Below are 21,311 nucleotides of genomic sequence, written 5' to 3' on the forward strand. Positions count from 1 at the left end.
TTAAAGTTCATTTTATATAAAGTCATAGTGTACACAACAATCTCTGGGCTTGCTGTATCACAACTACCAACATTTTTAAAATTAATCACTTTCTGGCCATCGGATATTAGGCATGGACATATATATTGCGATCGTGATTTTCGTAATTATTACATCGCTTTGTAAACGTTTATAATTACCACTTCATGAGTCTTCCCATACATTTAAATAGAGCGCTTGGATCCGAAAGCCGCCTCCGCGTGACGTCACACTTAACAAGCGGACAGGTTATGTATGATCTTTGACCCCATACTACCAATATATGAGTGTCCAGAAGGTGGCGCCACAAACCAAGCGCTTGCAGCACTGATAGAATACACGAAGTTTGTGTGTGAAAACGTAACATTCTGTAGTGCATTTAGTCATTGGCTGCGTCCGAAACGGCATACTTCCATACTATATAGTACGCTAAAATCAGTATGCGAGCTGAGTAGTATGTCCGAATTCATAGAATTTGAAAATCAGTTTGTGGGAAGCCATTGTTTAAGGCCGTTGGGATTGCAGAAGCTCGTTTTTGTGATGGTTTAGAACTGCCTAGGAATAACAAACGGTCAAGCTAGGTCTTGAACACTCTCAGTCTTACCTCCCTCACTTTTTTCATTAAGTCCTGATGTGTTGTTGACTCTGCGGTATATCTGAAGCCTGATAGGAAACGTCACGCACTTGTACAGCAGGATTGTTTCCCTCTCAGGTGCCTGTTGGACCATGAAACTGTGCTGTTAAATGAACACTACAGGTGCACACTGTGTGTGTGTGTGTGTGTGTCTGACAGCGGCTGATCAGCTTGAGGATCTGGAGCTCGCAGTGAACAAACAACAACACAGGTTTGATCATTAAAGAGGATCCAGACAGCCGTCACAAGATAAACCAGCGCTTCTCATACTCTCTCTCCTTTTAAAGCTAAAAAACAAAGTTCTTGTGAAATTTAAGTTTTTAAGATGTTAATATCAGTGTATTAATAATATCTATAATGCAAAACAGTGACTAAATTCACATGTAGAAACCTGATACAAACATTCAAAGTTTGCAGTTTGTCACTTCTATCTAAAATTCTAAATACATTTGTTTGTCGTCTCCTCATACTTCCGTTTCTCGTCAAATCTTCTGACCAATCAAATGCTCTCTAGTATCTGACATGCCCCGCCCCCTTCTTCTTATTGGCCTTTCATTTGATGGCTTGAGCCCAACCACTCTCATTAGCAGAGCTGTGATAAAACTAAACGCTATTGGCTATTTTTTAAAAAGAGGTGGAGCTATGGTATATCCCGAAATTGCATTCAAAATCGTATACTTCGAAATCGCATACTTCCACACTATATAGTACGCTAAAAACATTCAGTATGCCAGAAGTACCCGGAGGACCTACTACTACCAGTGAAATTCTGAAGTGCACATCCGATGTATTCTACATATCCCATGTTGATGCACTATGAGAGAATTCATGAATAGGAGTGAATCGATGCCACTAACAGGAAGCTCACATGATCATGACAAAATTGCGGATGTTGTACGTCCGAGTTCCATTTAATCTGCCCCTTACTGTTGTCTTCTGCTTTAAGAATATGGTCATTAAACGTTCTGAGTAGTCTGCTCTGTAAAAGGTGTTGTTGAATTAGAAAGCAGTGACTCTGTAATTATCCTTTTGGTGAACGGTGCTATCTTGTGGTCACATTGCGAAAAGTAGCATGCAGTGGCAGATTTAGGCGGGACGCCATGCTAGGGGTGGCATGGAGCCCCCTTTTTCACTTTGGTCCACAACACCAAACCCCCCGGTTCTTGACTTTTGACTTTAGTTCGCAACCACAACAACCCCCCTATATTGGGCTATATTTTAGTAACTAAAGTTAAAATATTAATATTAAAATATGAACTTTAATATTAATATATTAATAATAAAATTAATATTTTAATAATAATTAACTCAGTCCCACCCCCCAGTGGACTGAGTGACTAGCTAGCGTGATCTGCAGTTGTACAGTGCCATATTACGCACATGGCTTGGCAGGCGGAAGAACAACTAGTTCTTAAATGTTGGCATTATTCAGACCTGTATTTCTATATATATATATATATATATATATATATATATATATATATATATATATATATATATATATATATATATATATATATATATATTCAAAATAATTATTGAAATATCGAAATTTTGATAAGGTAATCGATTCTAGAACATACAAAGCTGGTATCAGACGTATCGATATTTTAGTATCAATCCGCACATCACTACCCAGCTAATCTCCACACACGCGGGTCAGGTGTGTGACTGCGTCTAATTAGTAAGTCGGGTGTTTTATTCACTGTAAATAAAGCTATTCTCTTTAATCTAGTTGATGTAGACTCATTTATAAATTAGTTGCGGCAAAATGCCGATTAGCGATGTAATTTTTAATAAATCTGTTATAGCAATTAATATCACGTATCTAGTTAACGTTAGCTTGTTTACAAGAGCTTGTTGCATACTAGTGCACTGCACTGCAGCTAACACGTCATAGCTGTCTCCCATGCATTGTTGTATATGTGACGACTTTGGCATAATGTTAAGTTAATGTAACAATGTTAGCATATTGTTCATTACTAAATGAGCACTGTGCTATGCTCGAACTGACCCCCAGCACCCCACATTGAGGTAAAGTTGGTTTCATGTTCACACATTATTACTCTTTATTAATCTGAGAAAAGTACAATGTTCAAACTCTAAATAGAGAAATCATATTAGCAGCCTATGACTATCACAATACAACATTGTTCGCAGTCAGAGAAATAGTGCTAATGTTGTCATGAAGTCATGTTTACATGATATTTTAATCTGAATATTCAAAGCACCGTGGTAAACAATGTGTCACTAGTTGTCACTGAACGAATGTGTAAATGTAAAAACAACTTTACCTCCATGCACCGACTGTATTGTTTTAATAATAGTTTTACTTGATGTAAAGCACTTTAAATGACCATTGTGTGTGAAATGAAGTACTGTATAAATAAACTTGTCTTGCCTTACAGTGTCAGGACTAAATAAAATGATAGAGAAAAGGAAAATGGACATGATATCATTGTTCAGTACGCCAAGTAAGTACAAATAGTTGACATATTAAGGTAGTTTGGCTTTAAGAATGGGTGCTCATGAAATTACTCATGTCACAGTATCAATCACAGGTGAAGCAGGCAGAAATGATTGAGGGACAGGTGGAGCAGGGTCAGTCAGATGCACAGTGTCAGGTAAGTGTTCTGCTTTTATTGAAGAGATAATGACTGAACCTTTTTTTGGGGGGGTGAACAATTTATTTTCCAGATATGTGGCTGTTTATCAGATGAACATTACAGGCTCACCTGTTTACAGTATGATCTATGATAATAGTTATTCCATAATAGTTATACACTGATTGCAAACTCAGACAGATGAGCTTATGGACAACACCACAACAGAGCGAAACGATGCTTTATTAACACTAGAGAGCGCCAGCTGACAACCACACTAGTGGTGTTTCATTTAAACATGTTTTACCTGTCTTTTTGATGTCTATGTGACACACACACACACACACACACAGCATCAGGTCAAAGATACGCTCTGGTTCTGATTTGCTCTGCGCATGGAGAATGTGTTTTATTACTGTGGAAAGAGCTTGAACTAAAGCAGCAGCAGCTCATGAATTCACACACATATGCACACACACACACACATATATGCTTGCACATACACATGGACATGCACACACATGCACAAACTCGCACATACAAACCTATATACACACACACAAATATGCGCACACACATACATGCACACGTAGTCGCATGGACAAACACTAACACACAAACAAGCACACACAGATATGCACGTTCGCACCCACATACACATGGAGACACACAAACACACATATATGCCTGCACACATGCACATATATACACACACACACACACATATATATATGCACAAACTCAAAGGTGCTAATATACACATTTGCATGCACACACACATATGTACAGACACATATATGCACACATATGTATTATTCTATCATCATTTCTTTTCATGCGCATCATTATTTTCGCTGGTTATTTTAAACGAATAAATTAATAAATTGACAGATGAACGCATAAATAAATAATATGAAACAGATATAATCTAAATAAACAATTGTTGATGAAATAAATGCAGCCTTAGTGGAAACGAGATATTTAATGGGGGTGGTGTATGTCTAAACACACACACACACACACACACACACACGTTGGCAGCACTTCAGACTCATTTTTGAGAGGAAACAGTGTGTCAGTGATGACAGGCACAGTTACACCTGGAGTCCCCCCTTCATCCGCTCTGACCCACAATCCTCTGGGCTCATGTGTGTACATTTCCATCAGTTCACTCATAATAACTGATGCAGTTTCATTTTTAAAAGCATGACTTTTCTCTGGGAAATGTTTTATAGCAAACCTGCTACATTCAGGCTATTTTGTTGTGGGAGATTAATAACAAATATTTTACATTTTACACACTATGGTCATTTATTGTAAATACAAAGTGCTGTTGACCATATTATAATGAAGTGCAGATAAAGAAGTAACACAACAACTATAGTAATTAATCTGTTGTGGTGATTCTACAGTTGCTATGGTAACACAACAACTATAGTAATTGATCTGTTGTGGTGATTCTACAGTTGCTATGGTAACACAACAACTATAGTAATTGATCTGTTGTGGTGATTCTACAGTTGCTATGGTAACACAACAACTATAGTAATTGATCTGTTGTGGTGATTCTACAGTTGCTATGGTAACACAACAACTATAGTAATTGATCTGTTGTGGTGATTCTACTGTTGCTATGGTAACACAACAACTATAGAAATTAATCTGTTGTGGTGATTATACTGTTGCTATGGTGACACAACAACTACAGTAATTGATCTGTTGTGGTGATTCTACAGTTGTGAGTAAATTAGTATGTATGGGTGTTTCCCAGTGATGGGTTACAGCTGGAAGGGCATCCGCTGCGTAAAACAAATGCTGGATAAGTTGGTGGTTCATTCCGCTGTGGTGACCCCAGATTAATAAAGGGACGAAGACACAAAGGAGAATGAATGAATGAATGAAATTGTGTGTGTGTGTGTGTGTGTGTTACTCATAGTTATTACAGTAGATACAGCTGTGTGTTGTGATTGGTCAGGTCTCATCACAGAGCAGGTGTCTGTGGGGGTCACGACCTCAGTCCAACGAGGGTCAAATAACTGGTTTTAAACGGTGTGTCCGCCACCTGTCCAGAGGTCAGAGGTCAGGGGCAGAAGGGCCACCAGCAGGACTTGACCAACCACACAGAGACTGTGGGAAACTCAGTAGACACACACACCTAAATACACCCAAAACAACCCACAAAGGGTGCTCTTTGTATGTATGTATGTATATATGTGTGTGTGTGTGTGTGTGTTTGTATGCATGTATGTATATATATATATATATATATATATATATATATATATATATATATATATATATATATATATATATATATATATATATATGTATGTATGTACAGTTGAAGTCAGAATTATTCGCCCTCCTTTAAATTTTTTGTTTTTGTTTTAAATATTTCCCAAATGATGTTGAACAGATTCAGGAAATGTTCACAGTATGTCTGACAATATTTTTTCTTGTGGAGAAAGTCTTATTTGTTTTATTTCGGCTAGAATAAAAGTAGTTTTTAATTTTTTAAACACCATTTTAAGGTCAATATTATTAGCTTCCTTAAGCTATGTTTATATTTGATCGTCCACAGAACAAGACTATTATACAAAGACTTGCCTAATTACCCTAACCTGCCTAGTTACCCTAATTACCCTAGTGAAGCCTTTACATGTCACTTTAAGCTGTATAGAAGTGTCTTGACGAATATCTAGTAAAGATAAAAATAAATCAGTCATTAGAGAAAAGTTATTAAAACTATTATATACACAAATGTGAACAGAAATTGGGGAAAGAAATAAATGGGGGCTAATAATTCTGACTTAAACTGTATATGGGTGAGGTGTGTTTAGTGTTTCATCCAAAGTATTTAAGTGTGTTTTGCTGCAACCAAGGATGCTCCAGATATGTTTCATAAATATATATATATATATATATATATATATATATATATATATATATATATATATATATATATATATATATATATATATATATGAGCTAACATCTATTTGCATGTGCAAGTGTTTCAGTGTGTTTCTTCCCAAACGGCCTCCTATAACAGACAGACAGACAGCCGGTCAGTGGGTCTAGACGTCTCGCTCCAAGTGTCTTGAATGAGGATTGTCTTTCTCTCAGTGCCTCCTGCAGAGCTGCAGAAAGAGAAGAGCGATTCTCACTTCCTAAACATGCTGAGGACGAGCAGCCTCTGATCAGCCAAGCTCAACACAACAGCAGGACAAAACACACACACACACACACACATATACATTCAGTCATTTTCTTTTCGGCTTAGTTCCTTTATTAATCAGGGGTCGCCACAGCGTAATGAACCGCCAACTTATCCAGCACATGCTTTACACATCGGATGCCCTTCCAGCCACAACCCATCACAGGGAAACACCCTTACACACTCATACACTACGCCCAGTTTAGTTCATCAATTCCCCTATATCACATGTGTTTGGACTGTGGAGGAAACCCAGGCCAACACAGGGAGAACATGCAAACTCCACACAGAAACGCCAACTGATCCAGCCGAGATTCAAACCAGCAACCTTCTTTATGTGAGGCGATTGTACTACCCACTGTGCCACCGTGCTGCCACCACACATATACACACACACACACACAATCTGATACACACAAAAACAAAAGTACACCTATATATGTACTTGCATACATACATGCGCACACACACAAACCTAAACACACAAATGCACACACACACACACCCTCATAAAACACACCAAACACAAGCACGCACACCCACAAACACATGCACGCTCGCACACAAACTGACACACATGCACACGCACAAGAGCACGGCCACATATGTACACACACAAACTCACTCCAGCAAGCATGCACACAAACTAATACACACATTCACACAGATGCACGCACACTCCCACATGCACACACGCATACAAACGCACACACTCACAAACAAATGCAAATGCACACACGCATACACACAAAAACACATGCATGCCCACAAACTGACACGCAAATACACACAAGCACAGATGCACATGGGATACGTCCCCCTCACTTTTAGAGACAAACTATTTAGAAACAGGTGATTAATAAATATATGAACGCTAAATTTTGGATGCCCCACTTTTAAAATGTCCACTATGCCCCTGCACAAATATGTGTGTGTGTGTGTGTGTGCGCGTCAGGTGTGTATGTGGAGCAGGTGGGGGGTGGGGAGCTCCTGCCCTATTTAAAACACTAACTAACCTATTGCCTTATAAACGGTTGACCTTTAACCCCGTCCAGGTCAGATTCTCAAAGCAACTGTGCCGAGTTTGCCACCCACAGACACTCGTGCTAACACACACTGACATGCTAACACAGCTACTCCACACACAAACACGTGCATTAGCTGGTCAGTTTGACACAGGAAAAAGAAGTCCTGAGGGAAATTTGAGATCTGTAAAAGCGTACACAGCGGCCTCTGGTGCATACGCAAAAACAAAACCTGAGAAACAACGTAGCTCCTGGGACGTATTTGCTGCTCTCCAGAAATGTATATAGTGGTACATTATCAGAATGAGTTCATTCATTTTCAGAATGAGTCTGGGTTGGAACTGTTCTAGCGGTGGAGATTCATATGCTTCAGTGACATGTAAAGGCTTTACTAGGGTAATCAGGATAAAGTTAGGGTAATTAGGCAAGTCATTGTATAACAGTGGTTTGTTCTGGAGACAATCCAACACTAATATTGCTGAAGGGGCCAATAATATTGAGCTTAAAAACAGTTACAAAACTGCTTTTATTCTAGCTGAAATAAAACAAATAAGACTATCTCCAGAAGAACAAATATTAGAGGAAACACTGTGAACAACTCCTGAATCTGTTCAACATCATTTGGGAAATATTAGAAAAATGTAAACAGATTCACAGCAGGGCGAATCATTCTGACTTCAACTGCATATATGATGGCACAGGGGCGGACTGGGACTAAAAATCAGCCCTGGCACTGTAGCCACACCAGCCCATATTACCACACCGACACAGCCCTATCCACGGACGCGCACATTTACTACAAAAACAACCCATTTATAACAAATTTATACATCAATCATTTCATTCATTCATTTTCTTTTTGGCTTAGTCCCTTTATTAATCTGAGATCGCCACAGCAGAATGAACCACTAACTTTTTCAGCATGTGTGTTACCCATATGTGTAACCCAATTCACCTATAGCTCGTGTTTGGACTTGTGAGTGAAACCGGGAGCAAACTCCACACCAAAACACCAACTGACCCAGCCAAGGCTCGAACCATTGACCTTCTTGCTGTGAGGCGACAGTGCTACCCACTGTGCTGCCCCCTTTCGAGACTATTTCAGTTAATTTTATGCAATTGGCAGCGTCTGATTTTAGAGCAATCTTTTGCTTTCTCTGAGCTTTTTGGCACCACCTTTCCTTTTTTACAGTCCATCTCTGACAATTAGCTTGTGCTGCACTTACTGCACTTACTGTTTGTTTGACATTATTGCCAGATTTTGATTACGTCCACGTAACCTCTGATTGGGTCGGCCCCTCTCGAAACCAGCCGGCCACTGTCGAATGGGCCAATGCTTAACATTTATTATTATCATTACTATTATCATCATCATATTCACTTCTTGCAAGAGATGAAAGCTGCCTGCATGTATAAACAATACATATATAAATTTAAAAATAGCACACCGGACCACATTTTAAAATTAAAGGTCCGGCCCTTTTGGCATTTGCCAGAATTGCCAGATGGCCAGTCCGCCCCTGTGATGGCAAGTTCATTGGTATGAGTCGAAATGTCTCGTTGGTTGTGTATTGATCAAATCATAATCCATCATCCTCAGACTGAAATGATTAATTGGTGTTAAATGATTTACGCAGTGAGGAAATGATCGGATGTTTCTCTGCATGCGTTACTAATCACATAATTATGAAATGAATTGATTAACCTCTCAGCCCGAATCTGTGTGCCCAGAGACTCCATGATGGAAACAGCAGACTCTCAGCCCTCATTACAACCACAGGGTCAAAAGCCAACATTAGTGAGACCATCTGCTGTGCGCGGACACACACACACACAGGTTTGTTTTTGTGAAAAGTGGGGACATTACATAGGTTTCCATTCATTTTATACTGTCCAAACCGTATATTATATTGCCCTCATCCCACCCTACTCCTAAACCCAACCATCACAGGAGTCAGTGTTCAGCTTTACTCTCTGATTAAACTCATACTGTGGGATTTATAAGCTTTTTGAGAAATGAGGACGTCACTAATATCCTCATATTTCACCTCCTTTTTGTAAAACCTGTGTCATACCCATGCCATTATACAGATCTGTGTCCTGATATGTCACAAAAACACGTACACACACACTCAATAAGAATCTCCTGCATTAACTAATACTGTTATGCTAAATACTTATAATAAAACACCCCCTTTACTGTAGTGAGAGTGGAGTGTTGTCCACTGAGTGAACACTGCTGCACACTGATGAGGAAAAGTCTCCCAAAAACCCCCAAACTATCAGCAAGTGTGTGATGAAGATCAGCTTGTTTCTTTATACTGAACAGATTTGAGGATTGAACGAGGCAGCTGGCGCAGTAGGTAGTGCTGTCGCCTCACAGCAAGAAGGTCACTGGTTCGAACCTCGGCTCAGTTGGCGTGTCTGTGTGGAGTTTGCATGTTCTCCCTGCCTTCGCGTGGGTGTGCTCCGGTTTCCCCCACAGTCCAAACACATGCGGTACAGGTGAATTGGGTAGGCTAAATTGTCTGTAGTGTATGAGTGTGTGTGTGTGTGTGGATGTTTCCCAGAGATGGGTTGCAGCTGGAAGGGCATCTGCTGCGTAAAGACATGCTGGGAAAGTTGGCGGTTCATTCCGCTGTGGCAACCCCGGATTAATAAAGGGACTAAGCCGACAAGAAAATGAATAAATGAAAGATTTGAGGATTGAAGTTAAATCTTTCATCTTTATTTTAGAGGTTTAGTGAAGGCGGGTCCTTTTGACCCGAAGGACGTAATAGTGTACACGGAATTATAAGACAACACTAGATAGTTAACGTCAACATGCTGATCACCATTTTAAAAAATGTGCGTCTGATAGCTTAGGGCTGGTGTACTCTGTTCAGCATCACTGACTCAATTATTAGCCTGATTGTATCTCTGTTTTCCTGTATTTATAGCTTGTCTCTCCGTGAACGCTATAATGAGTGTGTATGTTGGCATTATGGATGATTGCTGTCATGCTGCTCTGTTGGGTAGTTGACCACTGACTGGCTGATAGCATCTGAACTGTCCTAGGCTGAGATTTACGACTCTTATCTGGAGCGCAGTCTTGTCTGCACTTGGCTGTGTGTGAGATGTGAGGCCATGCGTCCGCTCTCGGTCTGCCCGCGTGGAGAAATAATAATAACAGGTAGCCCTGCTGACATCCTGCACACACTGCAATTTACAGCGGCTCTGCTCTGCGTCAGCGGTGGATGTCAGAGGAGGAATTTTACTGTATTCTGTGCAGACGTGTGTTAAGGAGATCATTGAGGCCTGTAGCCAGACTGGTGAAAGGGGTGGTTCTTTTTTTTTCCACAAAAAGGGGATCTTTTTGCAGCTATTCGCACAATTTTCTGTTTAATTATGAGGTTTAAATGCTGTATTTTTTACACACCTCCTAGTTTTTCATGATTTATTTTGTTTGTGATTTTTTTATTTTGTGTGTGTGTGATAAAAACGCCTGATTTTGAGGTGGTAGTTCCCAAAAATTCATGGACAATTTTGTGATTAAAATATTCATTCAGTCATTTACTTTTCGGCTGAGTCCCTTTATTCATCAGAAGTCGCCACAACAGAATGAACCGACAACTATTCCAGAATAGGTTTTACGTATAGCGCATGCCCTCCCAGCTGCAACCCATCACTGGAAATCACCCATACACACTCATTCACACACATACACTATGGACAGTTTAGCTTACGCAATTCCCCTATAGCGCATGTGTTCGGACTGTGGGGGAAACCAGAGCACCAGGAGGAAACCCACGCCAACACGGGTGCTCCGGTTTCCCCCACAGTCCGAACACATGCGCTATAGGGGAATTGGGTAAGCTAAATTGTCCATAGTGTATGTGTTTGTATGAGAATGTACGGGTGTTTCCCAGTGTTGAGTTGCAGCTGGAATGGCATCCGCTGTGTAAAACATATGCTGGAATAGTTGGCGGTTCATTCCGCTGTGGTGACCCCTGGTTAATACTAAACCGAAAAGAAAATGAATGAATGAAGTTTTAAGTTTTAAAAACCACAAGGTCAGTATTATAAGCAATTTAATTATTTTTATTTTGCAAAATGACTCATATGATGGGGTTTTTTGGATAAAAAGAAACTGAATGCATTTTTTTTCCATCTACTTGAAGTCCTCGTATCTGATATTGGCCCTTTACAAGCATCTGCCTGAAGGTCGAAGGCATTATATCTGATCGCCGGTGTATCTCCGACCTGTCTGTGGCTCTTTAGATGTGTAGATATGTTCAATAAATGATATGGTTTGCCTATATAATTATCCTGGTGCAGATTGTTAGTCCATCAGTAATGAAACCCTTCAGTGATGAACAAATGACACCGTTTCTCAGTCACGCTTCCTCTTTTTTTCCAACTCCTCCTGTGATCAGTCTCTAAGTGTGTTTCCAGCTATAATCACATTATTCCCTCATTTACAGTACTTTGACTGGTTCCTCGTTGAGTTATTTTAACTTTTGTTAAATATTGTTGTCATTTTACAGTAGTTTATTTGTGCATCACTGTAACTGAAATCCCTTCAGGAATGTACAGAAATGTGCTCAAAGCCTTCACACATGAAGAACACAACCTATTGTTTTCTAGTAAATACTTTTTAACTGTACTGTTGTAACATGTATTAGTATTCAGTGTATATAATGAATGATCTGGCACACAGTCAACTTTATCAGATGAATTGAGTGTAGTTCACTCAAAATTGAAAGTTTATTCTACTCATCTGAAGAGTTGTGAACTCAGTGTTGAATGTATGAGTTGATTAAAAACCTTATTGCTTCAGCTTAAATAGAGTAAGTTCACAGTACTTATAGATTAGTTTTTAAACTTGCATGGTTTGATGCAATCGGTTTACTCTATTTTTTGGGGTTTGACAGTGCAGTTTTAAACTGATAAATTATAATATAATTTAGAAATTTTTATTTTAGTTTTTGTATATGTGAATATTAATGTTTGTGTGTTTGTGTATTAATATATGCATGACTATTTTTTAGGCCTAATACAAATCGTATATGAATTTATATGTGAATATATTTATTTAACATGTTTTGTGTGTGTGTGTGTGTGTGTGTGTGTGTGTGTGTGTGTGTGTGTGTGTGTGTGTGTGTGTGTGTGTGTGTGTGTGTATATATATATATATATATATATATATATATATATATATATATGTGTGTGTGTGTGTGTGTGTGTGTGTGTGTATGTATGTATATATACACACACATAACATAATGCAACAATATATATATTTACACATACACAACTCGACTACTACCTTGACTAATAATCAGCAGTATTAATAGCATGTCGTTTTATGAGCTAATAGTCTGAGTTAATTGTTTGTTAACAGCATGAATTTCTAAAATTAAAGTGTTACCGTATTTATTTTTATTTAGTAGGGTCAAAACAGATTATAAAACTGCCTCGCTGCGCATTAAACAATGTATAGGCTGTATACACATTCATCAGTATGAAACTGCACATCCAGCCTATACACAGCGAGCACATGCTGGATTGTTGAGGGCTTTGACTGCAGGACCACACAGCGGGTTTTGACAGCGTTGAAATGGGTTATCTACGGTCCGAGAGGAACCCCATTCCCAAAATACTGCCCGTGGAAACCCAAGCTCCTGCAGACACAGATGGACATGTGGATCCCTGAACATCACCTGGGCTGCACACACTGATCTGCGGGAATGTCGGCTCTATACGGTTCACACTGAAAAAAATATTCATTGGATTTACAAACTTTTAAAAGTAACCTAAGTGGTTGCAAACAATTTATATGGGCAGAATTATTATTATTATTATTATTATTATTAAAATATGCTGTTTCTTGGATTACACTAAAAATGCTGGGTTATTTTAACCCAATTCGGGTGAAATATGGACGAACCCAAATGCGACATTTCGTCTTATATATTAAAAATTAACCCAGCAGTTGGTTTTGTCCAAAATTCACTCGAAATTTGGTTGAAATAACCCAACATTTTCAAGTATGTAGTGAAAAGAAATATTTCAACTAACGAACTAATGACAAAGAAATTACACTGGTTTGATTAAACTAAATATGCAAGTGTGCGTGTGTGTTCAAATGAACTGCGTTTTGCATGCAAATCTTACGATCAGCTGCTTGCTTACACGATTTATGGACAAAATGTCACTTTTGCCAATGTAAATGAAACATGTAGAAATGAAACAGAAAATATATGTCGCTGTTTCGGTTGTTCTTGTGCGTGTTTGTCGAATCTCTCTCTCTCCCTCCCTCTCAGTGTGTGTGTGTGTGTGTGTGTGTGTGTGTGTGTGAAAGGGTGTGAAATGTTCTTTACAAGTTGAACGGTAAAAATGAAGAAGCTGTGAGTCATTGTGCAGGCTATAGGCATATATATTTCCATGAACAAGAAGAACAGCAATTTTAATGCTAAAAGTCTTAAAGCAATTATTGGTATTAAAATAACCTAAATCTGCGTGCACTTTCCCTCCCGGAAAGTTAAACATGCAAACGTAGCAGCTACCTTATGGACACTGCTGTTTGTTTTTTCTAATTCACCATATGCATTTTAATTGTTCGGTAGTTTTTTAAACACCTTTTATTATAACACGCGGCAAATGTGTTTACTTATCCCTAAAGTTATTACAAGTTGTCTGAGTGGATATACAGCTTTTTTCATATTATAAAGTCTGTCTAACCTTTGATAGCTTCAAAATGTTATGATTCAACATAATGTCTATAAAAACCTAATTTATTTCAACATTTTACATATATCAGTCACATAAAGCATGTAAAACATGAAAACCAATGACTGCTGAGAATCCAAATGTAAGTATTAGGCTATATATATATATATATATATATATATATATATATATATATATATATATATATATATATATATATATATACTTATAACAAGTTCATACATATTTTTCCAGAAACTGTTTATTTTTAAAAAAATATATACAAACTTTTATTGGTCGTTTGATTCAGATATTGTGAAAGCCTTTTCCCCCAGTAACTTCAATTGTTTCCACGTGTTCATTCTGTTTTACTAATAGAAATTTCTATGTGCTATACTTTCGTCCATTTACACTCTAAAAATGTTGGCGTGTTGGAACTCAAAGCTCGCTTAAATATGAACAAACGAGCCGGTTTAAAAGTGCAATTGTAATGCAATTGGGAAAAGAACTATCCAACCTCAGGTTTCTTCATATTTGGCCCAAAACTTGGTTGAAACAACCTGGTGTGATTTTAAAATACGGTTTTTGTGTTTGAATACAAACTTCTTTCCCCTCAATAACTCCTTATTTGACACTGATTTTATTTATCAGTATATCCGTATCCGTCAGTATATCTGAGATGCAGGTTTTGGATAGCCAAACCGAAAAGTTTGGTGGTTTCCTCAAATAAATGAGGCTATTTCAGGCATGCACTGGAATGGCACCCGCCGCATAAAACACATGCCAAAGTTATCGGCGGTTCGTTCCGCTGTGGCATCCTCTGAAAAATCAGGATAATGAATGAGAGAGTAAACATGCCAGGCACTAAAATATCCGTAAATTAGCAGTTTTCCGTATTGTGTTTTTATTCTTCACCGGATTATTTCTGCTTTTAAGTTGACACCTTGAAGTTTTACCCTTGAAAAGTTTGAAAAAAGTGACTTTAATTAGTATTTTTAATAGTTAGCAGTGCTATTCAAATAGGTTAGTGTTGTATATTACACTACAGAGACATTGTAATAAACTGGCAATACATTTTGTTAATTTACACACTTATTTTTATACTTTATTTCGTATATGTTATTTTTAACTACTAAAACGTCAATAAAAGTCACTTTGTTAAACTGTAGAGTTGTTATTCCAACATAAAAAGTGGACAGAGCAGAGATCAACATCCCCTAATGCAATTCACCACGGCAAATAACCACTTGTGCATTAACAGATGTGTTTTTACCGTGTGGAAATTTCCGCTGATAGCTACGGGAACCCGCTATTATACTTTTTCAATCACAATTTGAAGGCTCTATTTATGTGGTTTTAAGAAGTTGACAAAAACAGGCCAAGATCTCAATCAAGTGTAACTCGCTTTTGAACTTGACAGTCGCTAATTCCAGCAGTCAGTCAGCCGAGCCTGCCCGGACACATTCACAAGCGCGCGCGCGCACACACACACACACACACACACACACACACACACACACACACACACACACACACACACACACACACACACACACACACACACACACACACACACACACACACACGCCATACCGAGATGATAGTGAAGGTGTGAGAAAACCACGGATATATGCAGCCACACAATCATGCTGGATGTCCAATGCAGATCTGTTAAATGTTGCCCGGGGCAGAGAGCTTCAGAAAACAAACAGTGCCTGCCATCGGGATAATGTGTCCACGATTATCTGTCTTCTTTGGTTTGATTAATCGCTTACAAAAAGCTATGGCATGCTCACAACAGCCGACATTCACTAGACTACTGTTCTCAAACTCTCAGTGGAATGCTAAATATGATGTGGTTTTAAAAAAGCCGCATTCTCCCAAACAAATAACACAGTATTGTTAATTATTATTGCTATTAAAATTAAAAAAGTCTTGCAGATAATAAGGTATTTTCCATGCTTTAGCATTTCTACAACAACACGGTGTACATGCAGTTTAAATCATTCTGATTATTGATTGATCTGAAAGTCGTTTATGCGAATTAATCTACATTTAAAAGTGACGTTTGATGTTTGTTTAAACCGCTTATTTACAATGAGCCAAAACAACACACATATTGAGTTTTCGGGGGACAACTTAACTGTTTTATATTAATTATAATTAAATGTGTAAATAAGATAATTAAAAACAAATCGCTTGTTTCGAACCAAGCATTTTTACAGGTATTATGAGTCGCATTAAAGTTTTAAATGGGAAATTATCACACGGAGATGTTATATTTTGTTTTATCTTCATTACAAAGACAAAATAAGGCCGCAGTTTGTCGCGTAAAAAGCAAAAAATTATGTTAAAGTGGCTTTATTCTACGAAACATGAGTGAATATATTGGGGAAACATTTATTATTATCGTATTATTTTTTAACATTTTGGTTGGTTCACTTATTCCTGCCCCAGGATAAAATAAATAATAATCTACCTATACAGAAGACAACATAATAAGACAACACGCCTCGTATTTCATGTACAAAATGAGTTTATTTGAATAGAGTATTAAATATATTATGAAGAATACTATCTGAAATCACATCTTTATTTCCCATTATCCCAAGTATACCACCAGCAAAGGGAAAATATTATGGATATACAGTTTAAAACATTATAGCTGCTAATTTTATAAATTCAATCGAATAGCGTCTTTGGCATATACTGCAGTTAACAGCTTATATAAAACATCATAGTTGAAGTAAATTATAACTGAATAACAAACCATATTAAACTTTATTCGCATCTTTAAAATAAAGAGGCTGTCAGTTTAATTTCAGTTTTGTATACACTTTAAAATAATATTTTAATTAACAGCTCATTTTGTGATTTACAAGAGTTTTCCGTTTATTTGCGCTGGTGAATTGCATTAGGTGATGTTGATATCTGCTCTCTCTGTCGACTTTAAAAGTCACCTTATTTACATTTTACTAGTTTGAAATAATAGAATGTGTAAGGAATAATATAAAGAGAAACAAGTCTGTAAAATAACAGAATATGTGCTGCAGTTTATTACAACGTTTTTGTATCGTAATATAGGCTACAACACCAACTTAGACAATATAAAATATTAAAACTGTTAATAAAAGTCACTTTGCGAGCTTTTCAAGATTAAAAGTTGTTGGAAGAAAGATCAAGCTGCCATAATGCAATTCAAAAGCATTAATACAAGGGAAGAATACAAAATGAATCACAAAATGCAGAAAGCTGCTAATGTACAGATTTTGTTTACACTACAATACATCTCCCGCTCAGTAAACATAGGCTATAATATCTGTTTTAAAGTCTTGTGATTAATTTCACTCCAGGATTTGTCTCTGCTAGTTGTCCTCCTCTTCTTGGATGGTGGTGGTGGAATGGTTGTACAATCCCTGCGCCATTAGCTGCATTGCGAGCGCGTTTTTGAAGCCGCTGGACTTCTTGATTTTGGCGCGCTTATTCTGGAACCATATTTTGATCTGCGACTCGTTGAGGCCGAGTTCCCGCGCTAAAGCCTGCCGCCTCTGCTCCGTGATGTAGCGGCTAGTCTGAAACTCTGCCTTCAGTCTCTGGAGCTGCTCGGCTGTGAACGCCGTTCTGGGTCGCTTATCGTCGCTTTCGGTATTGTTATTCTTCTTTTTCAATTTCCGGGTCCTTGGGCCTTGTGTGGAGACAACAATGAAACGAATCCATGAATATCAAACCATTTCATGAAGTGTCCAAACCATTTTAGAATATACAAAGGGGTGCTAGTGTATTGATCTTTCTCGTCAGTGTTATGATAAATAAACAAATTCTTTGAACATCAATCAGTTAACAAATTAACGATTGATTTCAGCAATATATTCAATACTAATGGTTGCTTTAGAATACATTAGTAGCATTGATATTCATTCAACTATTAGTTGTTATGTTGCTATAGTATTGCTAATTAAAAAAAGAGGCATAACTGTTAAGCTACTTGTTGTTTAAATAATTTTGTTTATAACTGAATAGTTTTTAAGAAGCACATAAAATGGTGCTAATAATAAATTATTATATCCGCTTTGACGGTCGCTCTTGAACTTGCGGCAAAAGGCAAAAATCTTTATTAAAATTATTTTTTTATATAGGCTAAATCGTTAAAAATTTGTTTAGATTATTAAAATAATATATTTTAGATTTAAGGACTGATCATACGTTTTTTAGGGAGGTGGTTTTTATAACGGTTCTTTTATTGGATTGTCTGATTAGAACCTTTATTAACTGTAGGCTTATTTCGCCTTTTCAGCCATGAAAATAAATTTCCATTATCATTGAAACTTATAGGCCTAATTAAGGAAACAAAAAAAATCTGTTGGCCTATTTAAAAAAAAATCAATAAACAGTCGATCAAACTCAGCTAGAAATGCGGTTTTATCAAATGCAAAACTTTAAGCAAGAATTGAACACAAGTCAGACGTATGTAAAACATTATTATGTTCCTAAATTTATTTAGCAATTCTTTAATTTAGTTTTGTAAATTTTAATCAAAGTTTACATGTCGTTCAATATGAACTAGCCTTTAATTAACGTGTATTAGGCTACTGTTTTCTGGATTACTATTATTATTGTTAGCCTACTACTACTACTACTACTATTATTATTATCATTATTATTATTATTATTATTATCATTATCATTATCATTATTATTATTATTATTATTATTATTATTGTTCTCGTTATTATTAAGGTTTCCAAAGCTGTAGTCAATTGAAAATGTTTTAATCAAAATCACCAGAGAAATGCATAGGCTACATAAAAAATGCGTAATATAAAATAACGTTAAAAATATATTCCCTGCACATTAGGTCTAAATCATGCATGTATTAGAAAATTAAATATACGAAAAGAAACACACTATTATTGTTTTATTTCAATTGTATTTTTAGGGGGGGAAATCGGTAAGATTTTAGTAAGAGAAGTAATGCGTTATAATAATGTTTGGGTGCTTGTGTTCTCCTCGGTTCATGGCTGAGATCATTTTTCAAAATTAATGTAAATTTCCATCGATAGAAATGTACCGAAGTCTAAAGAAATGTAAAACAAACACTATAATTGTGTGTTTTTTGTTTTGTTTCAGCAAATTGCTAAATTATTTCCTAAATGAGATATTCCCCTCAACAAACACTGAAATAGTTTCTCCAGATTAATGTAAAATTGCATCGAAAGACTGAAATTTAATCTAAACTGAATTTAAACTAATTTAAACAAAACTTAAAATTAACTGATCGATTTAAAACAGACAACAAATATGTGCAAAAGCAGAAGTGATGTTATTTGTTGCCACACTATAAAAAACATCCAAAAAAAATTATTTTTCCGTATTCTTTGATTCTTGTTGTTATTTCCACAGTTTATTTATGCTTTTGAATTGCATTATGGAACCTTAATCTTTCTTCCAACAACTTTAAATCTAGTAAAGCCCTCAAATGTGACTTCTCTGCACATGTGTAAAAGTGTGCAGTGCTATATTGTCTGTGTTGGTGTTGTTTATTATACTACATAAACCTGGTAATAAACTGCAGCACATTTACTGTTATTTTACAGACTTATTTCTCTAGATATCATTCTTATATTATTTCAGACTACTATAATGTCAATAAAAGCTGTCAATGTTAAACTGTAGGGTTGCATTTTCAACATCAGAATTCTACAGAGCAGAGATCAACAATCCCATAATGCAACTCGCATCCGTAAATAAAATGAAAACTCTTCTGAATCACAAACTGTTCATTAACAGATTTTTTTTACAGTGTAAACAAACATAATCAGCTAGCAGAAAATGAACTATCCTCCCTTTAACGATCAAATGAACGCGTGTCCTGCGCAGAAATAAACAAGTAGGTTACAATATTCGGAGTGTTTGTTAGCAGCTGCCTTACCAGATGAAGGCCGATCAGAGTATCTCGTGCAATAAACCCAAGCGGGCCACAAAATCTGCTTCTGGCTGTCTTTACTGGGCGAGGAGGATTTACTGGATCCCTGCTCCACCTTATTAGACTGACTGCTGGAAACCGGAGATGAAACGGTGGACGAGGCCGAAGAAGAAACACCGTCGCTCCGGGAGTCCAGGACAGCAGTCGGTCGGACACCCGAATCCCGCGTTACTCTCTCTCGCTCTCTTTTACAACCGAAGTCCGGTCTGAGGATGTTATCGATGAAGAAATCAGTGTTTCTGTGCGCAGGGAGCAAAGGTGGAGAGGGCAGAGATCCGCTGTCATCCTCCTCCTCACCCTGACCCCGCCGCTGATCCTCCATAACAGCTCCCCTCCTGGATTTATCCCGTTGTTCTGTTCCAAATATAACTATTAAGACGTGAGAATGTTATCTAGGTTTCCATGACAACGCGCTAATTACTCGCGAGCTCATTATTTTGGTAAGTCAACTTGTTGGCATGCTGTGGAGATTCTGTTAATATAACTACGCGCGCGTCTTTGGAGAGAGCGCGATACAGAGCTCTCATGCGTAAAGCTTGACACCTCTTTCTTTTCTCTTTTTTTTCCCCCTTTCTTTCTGGAAGTCTACTCGTGCACAACCACTCTTAGTGGCCTCCAGCCGGAAACACATCAGATCACTCGGATGAGTTGGGAGCCTATCCATGACAAAGGAGCTCCGTGCCACGTGTGTCCGCGTCCAATTCCGTTCCGCGCCCGCAGTGCGCACTGACAGGCTATACATCAACCTGCACAGAGATCAGTCCAGCCCTGTCTAGAGCCGAGAGTTAATAAAATCACACCGAACACAGGCCTGCAGGTGTCTAAAGCGACGCTTTTGGGGAAAACAAACAGACAGACAAACAAACAAAAAAATGAGCATTCTGAGCATTTTCTGTAACAGCAGCATGACGTTGGTTAATAAAAGCTATTGGAAGTACTAAAGACTTAGACTTAGAAAACTTTATTGATCCCGCAGGAAATTGCTTACGTAATGACTGCCATAACACACAAACACAGAAACACAAAAACACAAGACAGAATAAATAAATTTAATAAGTGAAATAAGTCACATAAATCCAACCAATCTATAGAAGCAAACAGCCACAATACATAAATACAC

The 21,311-nt window shown here is 37.5% G+C and overlaps 1 protein-coding gene and 1 long non-coding RNA gene across 2 annotated transcripts; one reads left to right on the forward strand and one right to left on the reverse strand.

The window, feature by feature from the left end:
- Nucleotides 1–2,264: 2,264 nt before the first annotated feature.
- LOC141376040 (uncharacterized) lies at nucleotides 2,265–3,276 on the forward strand. The gene is made up of 3 exons (XR_012385082.1): nucleotides 2,265–2,336; nucleotides 3,061–3,126; nucleotides 3,202–3,276. It is a non-coding gene; the product is annotated as an uncharacterized lncRNA (long non-coding RNA).
- Nucleotides 3,277–16,726: 13,450 nt separating this feature from the next.
- On the reverse strand, nucleotides 16,727–20,961 carry en1a (engrailed homeobox 1a). Its single transcript, NM_131045.2, has 2 exons — nucleotides 20,138–20,961; nucleotides 16,727–17,893 (listed from the first exon to the last, which is right to left on the reverse strand). The coding sequence occupies exons 1-2, from the start codon at nucleotides 20,511–20,513 to the stop codon at nucleotides 17,574–17,576; spliced, it is 696 nt and encodes a 231-aa protein (NP_571120.2). The 5' UTR covers nucleotides 20,514–20,961; the 3' UTR covers nucleotides 16,727–17,573.
- Nucleotides 20,962–21,311: the final 350 nt, after the last annotated feature.

This window comes from Danio rerio, chromosome 9 (genome assembly GCF_049306965.1).
Source record: "Danio rerio strain Tuebingen ecotype United States chromosome 9, GRCz12tu, whole genome shotgun sequence".
Lineage (NCBI taxonomy): Eukaryota > Metazoa > Chordata > Actinopteri > Cypriniformes > Danionidae > Danio > Danio rerio.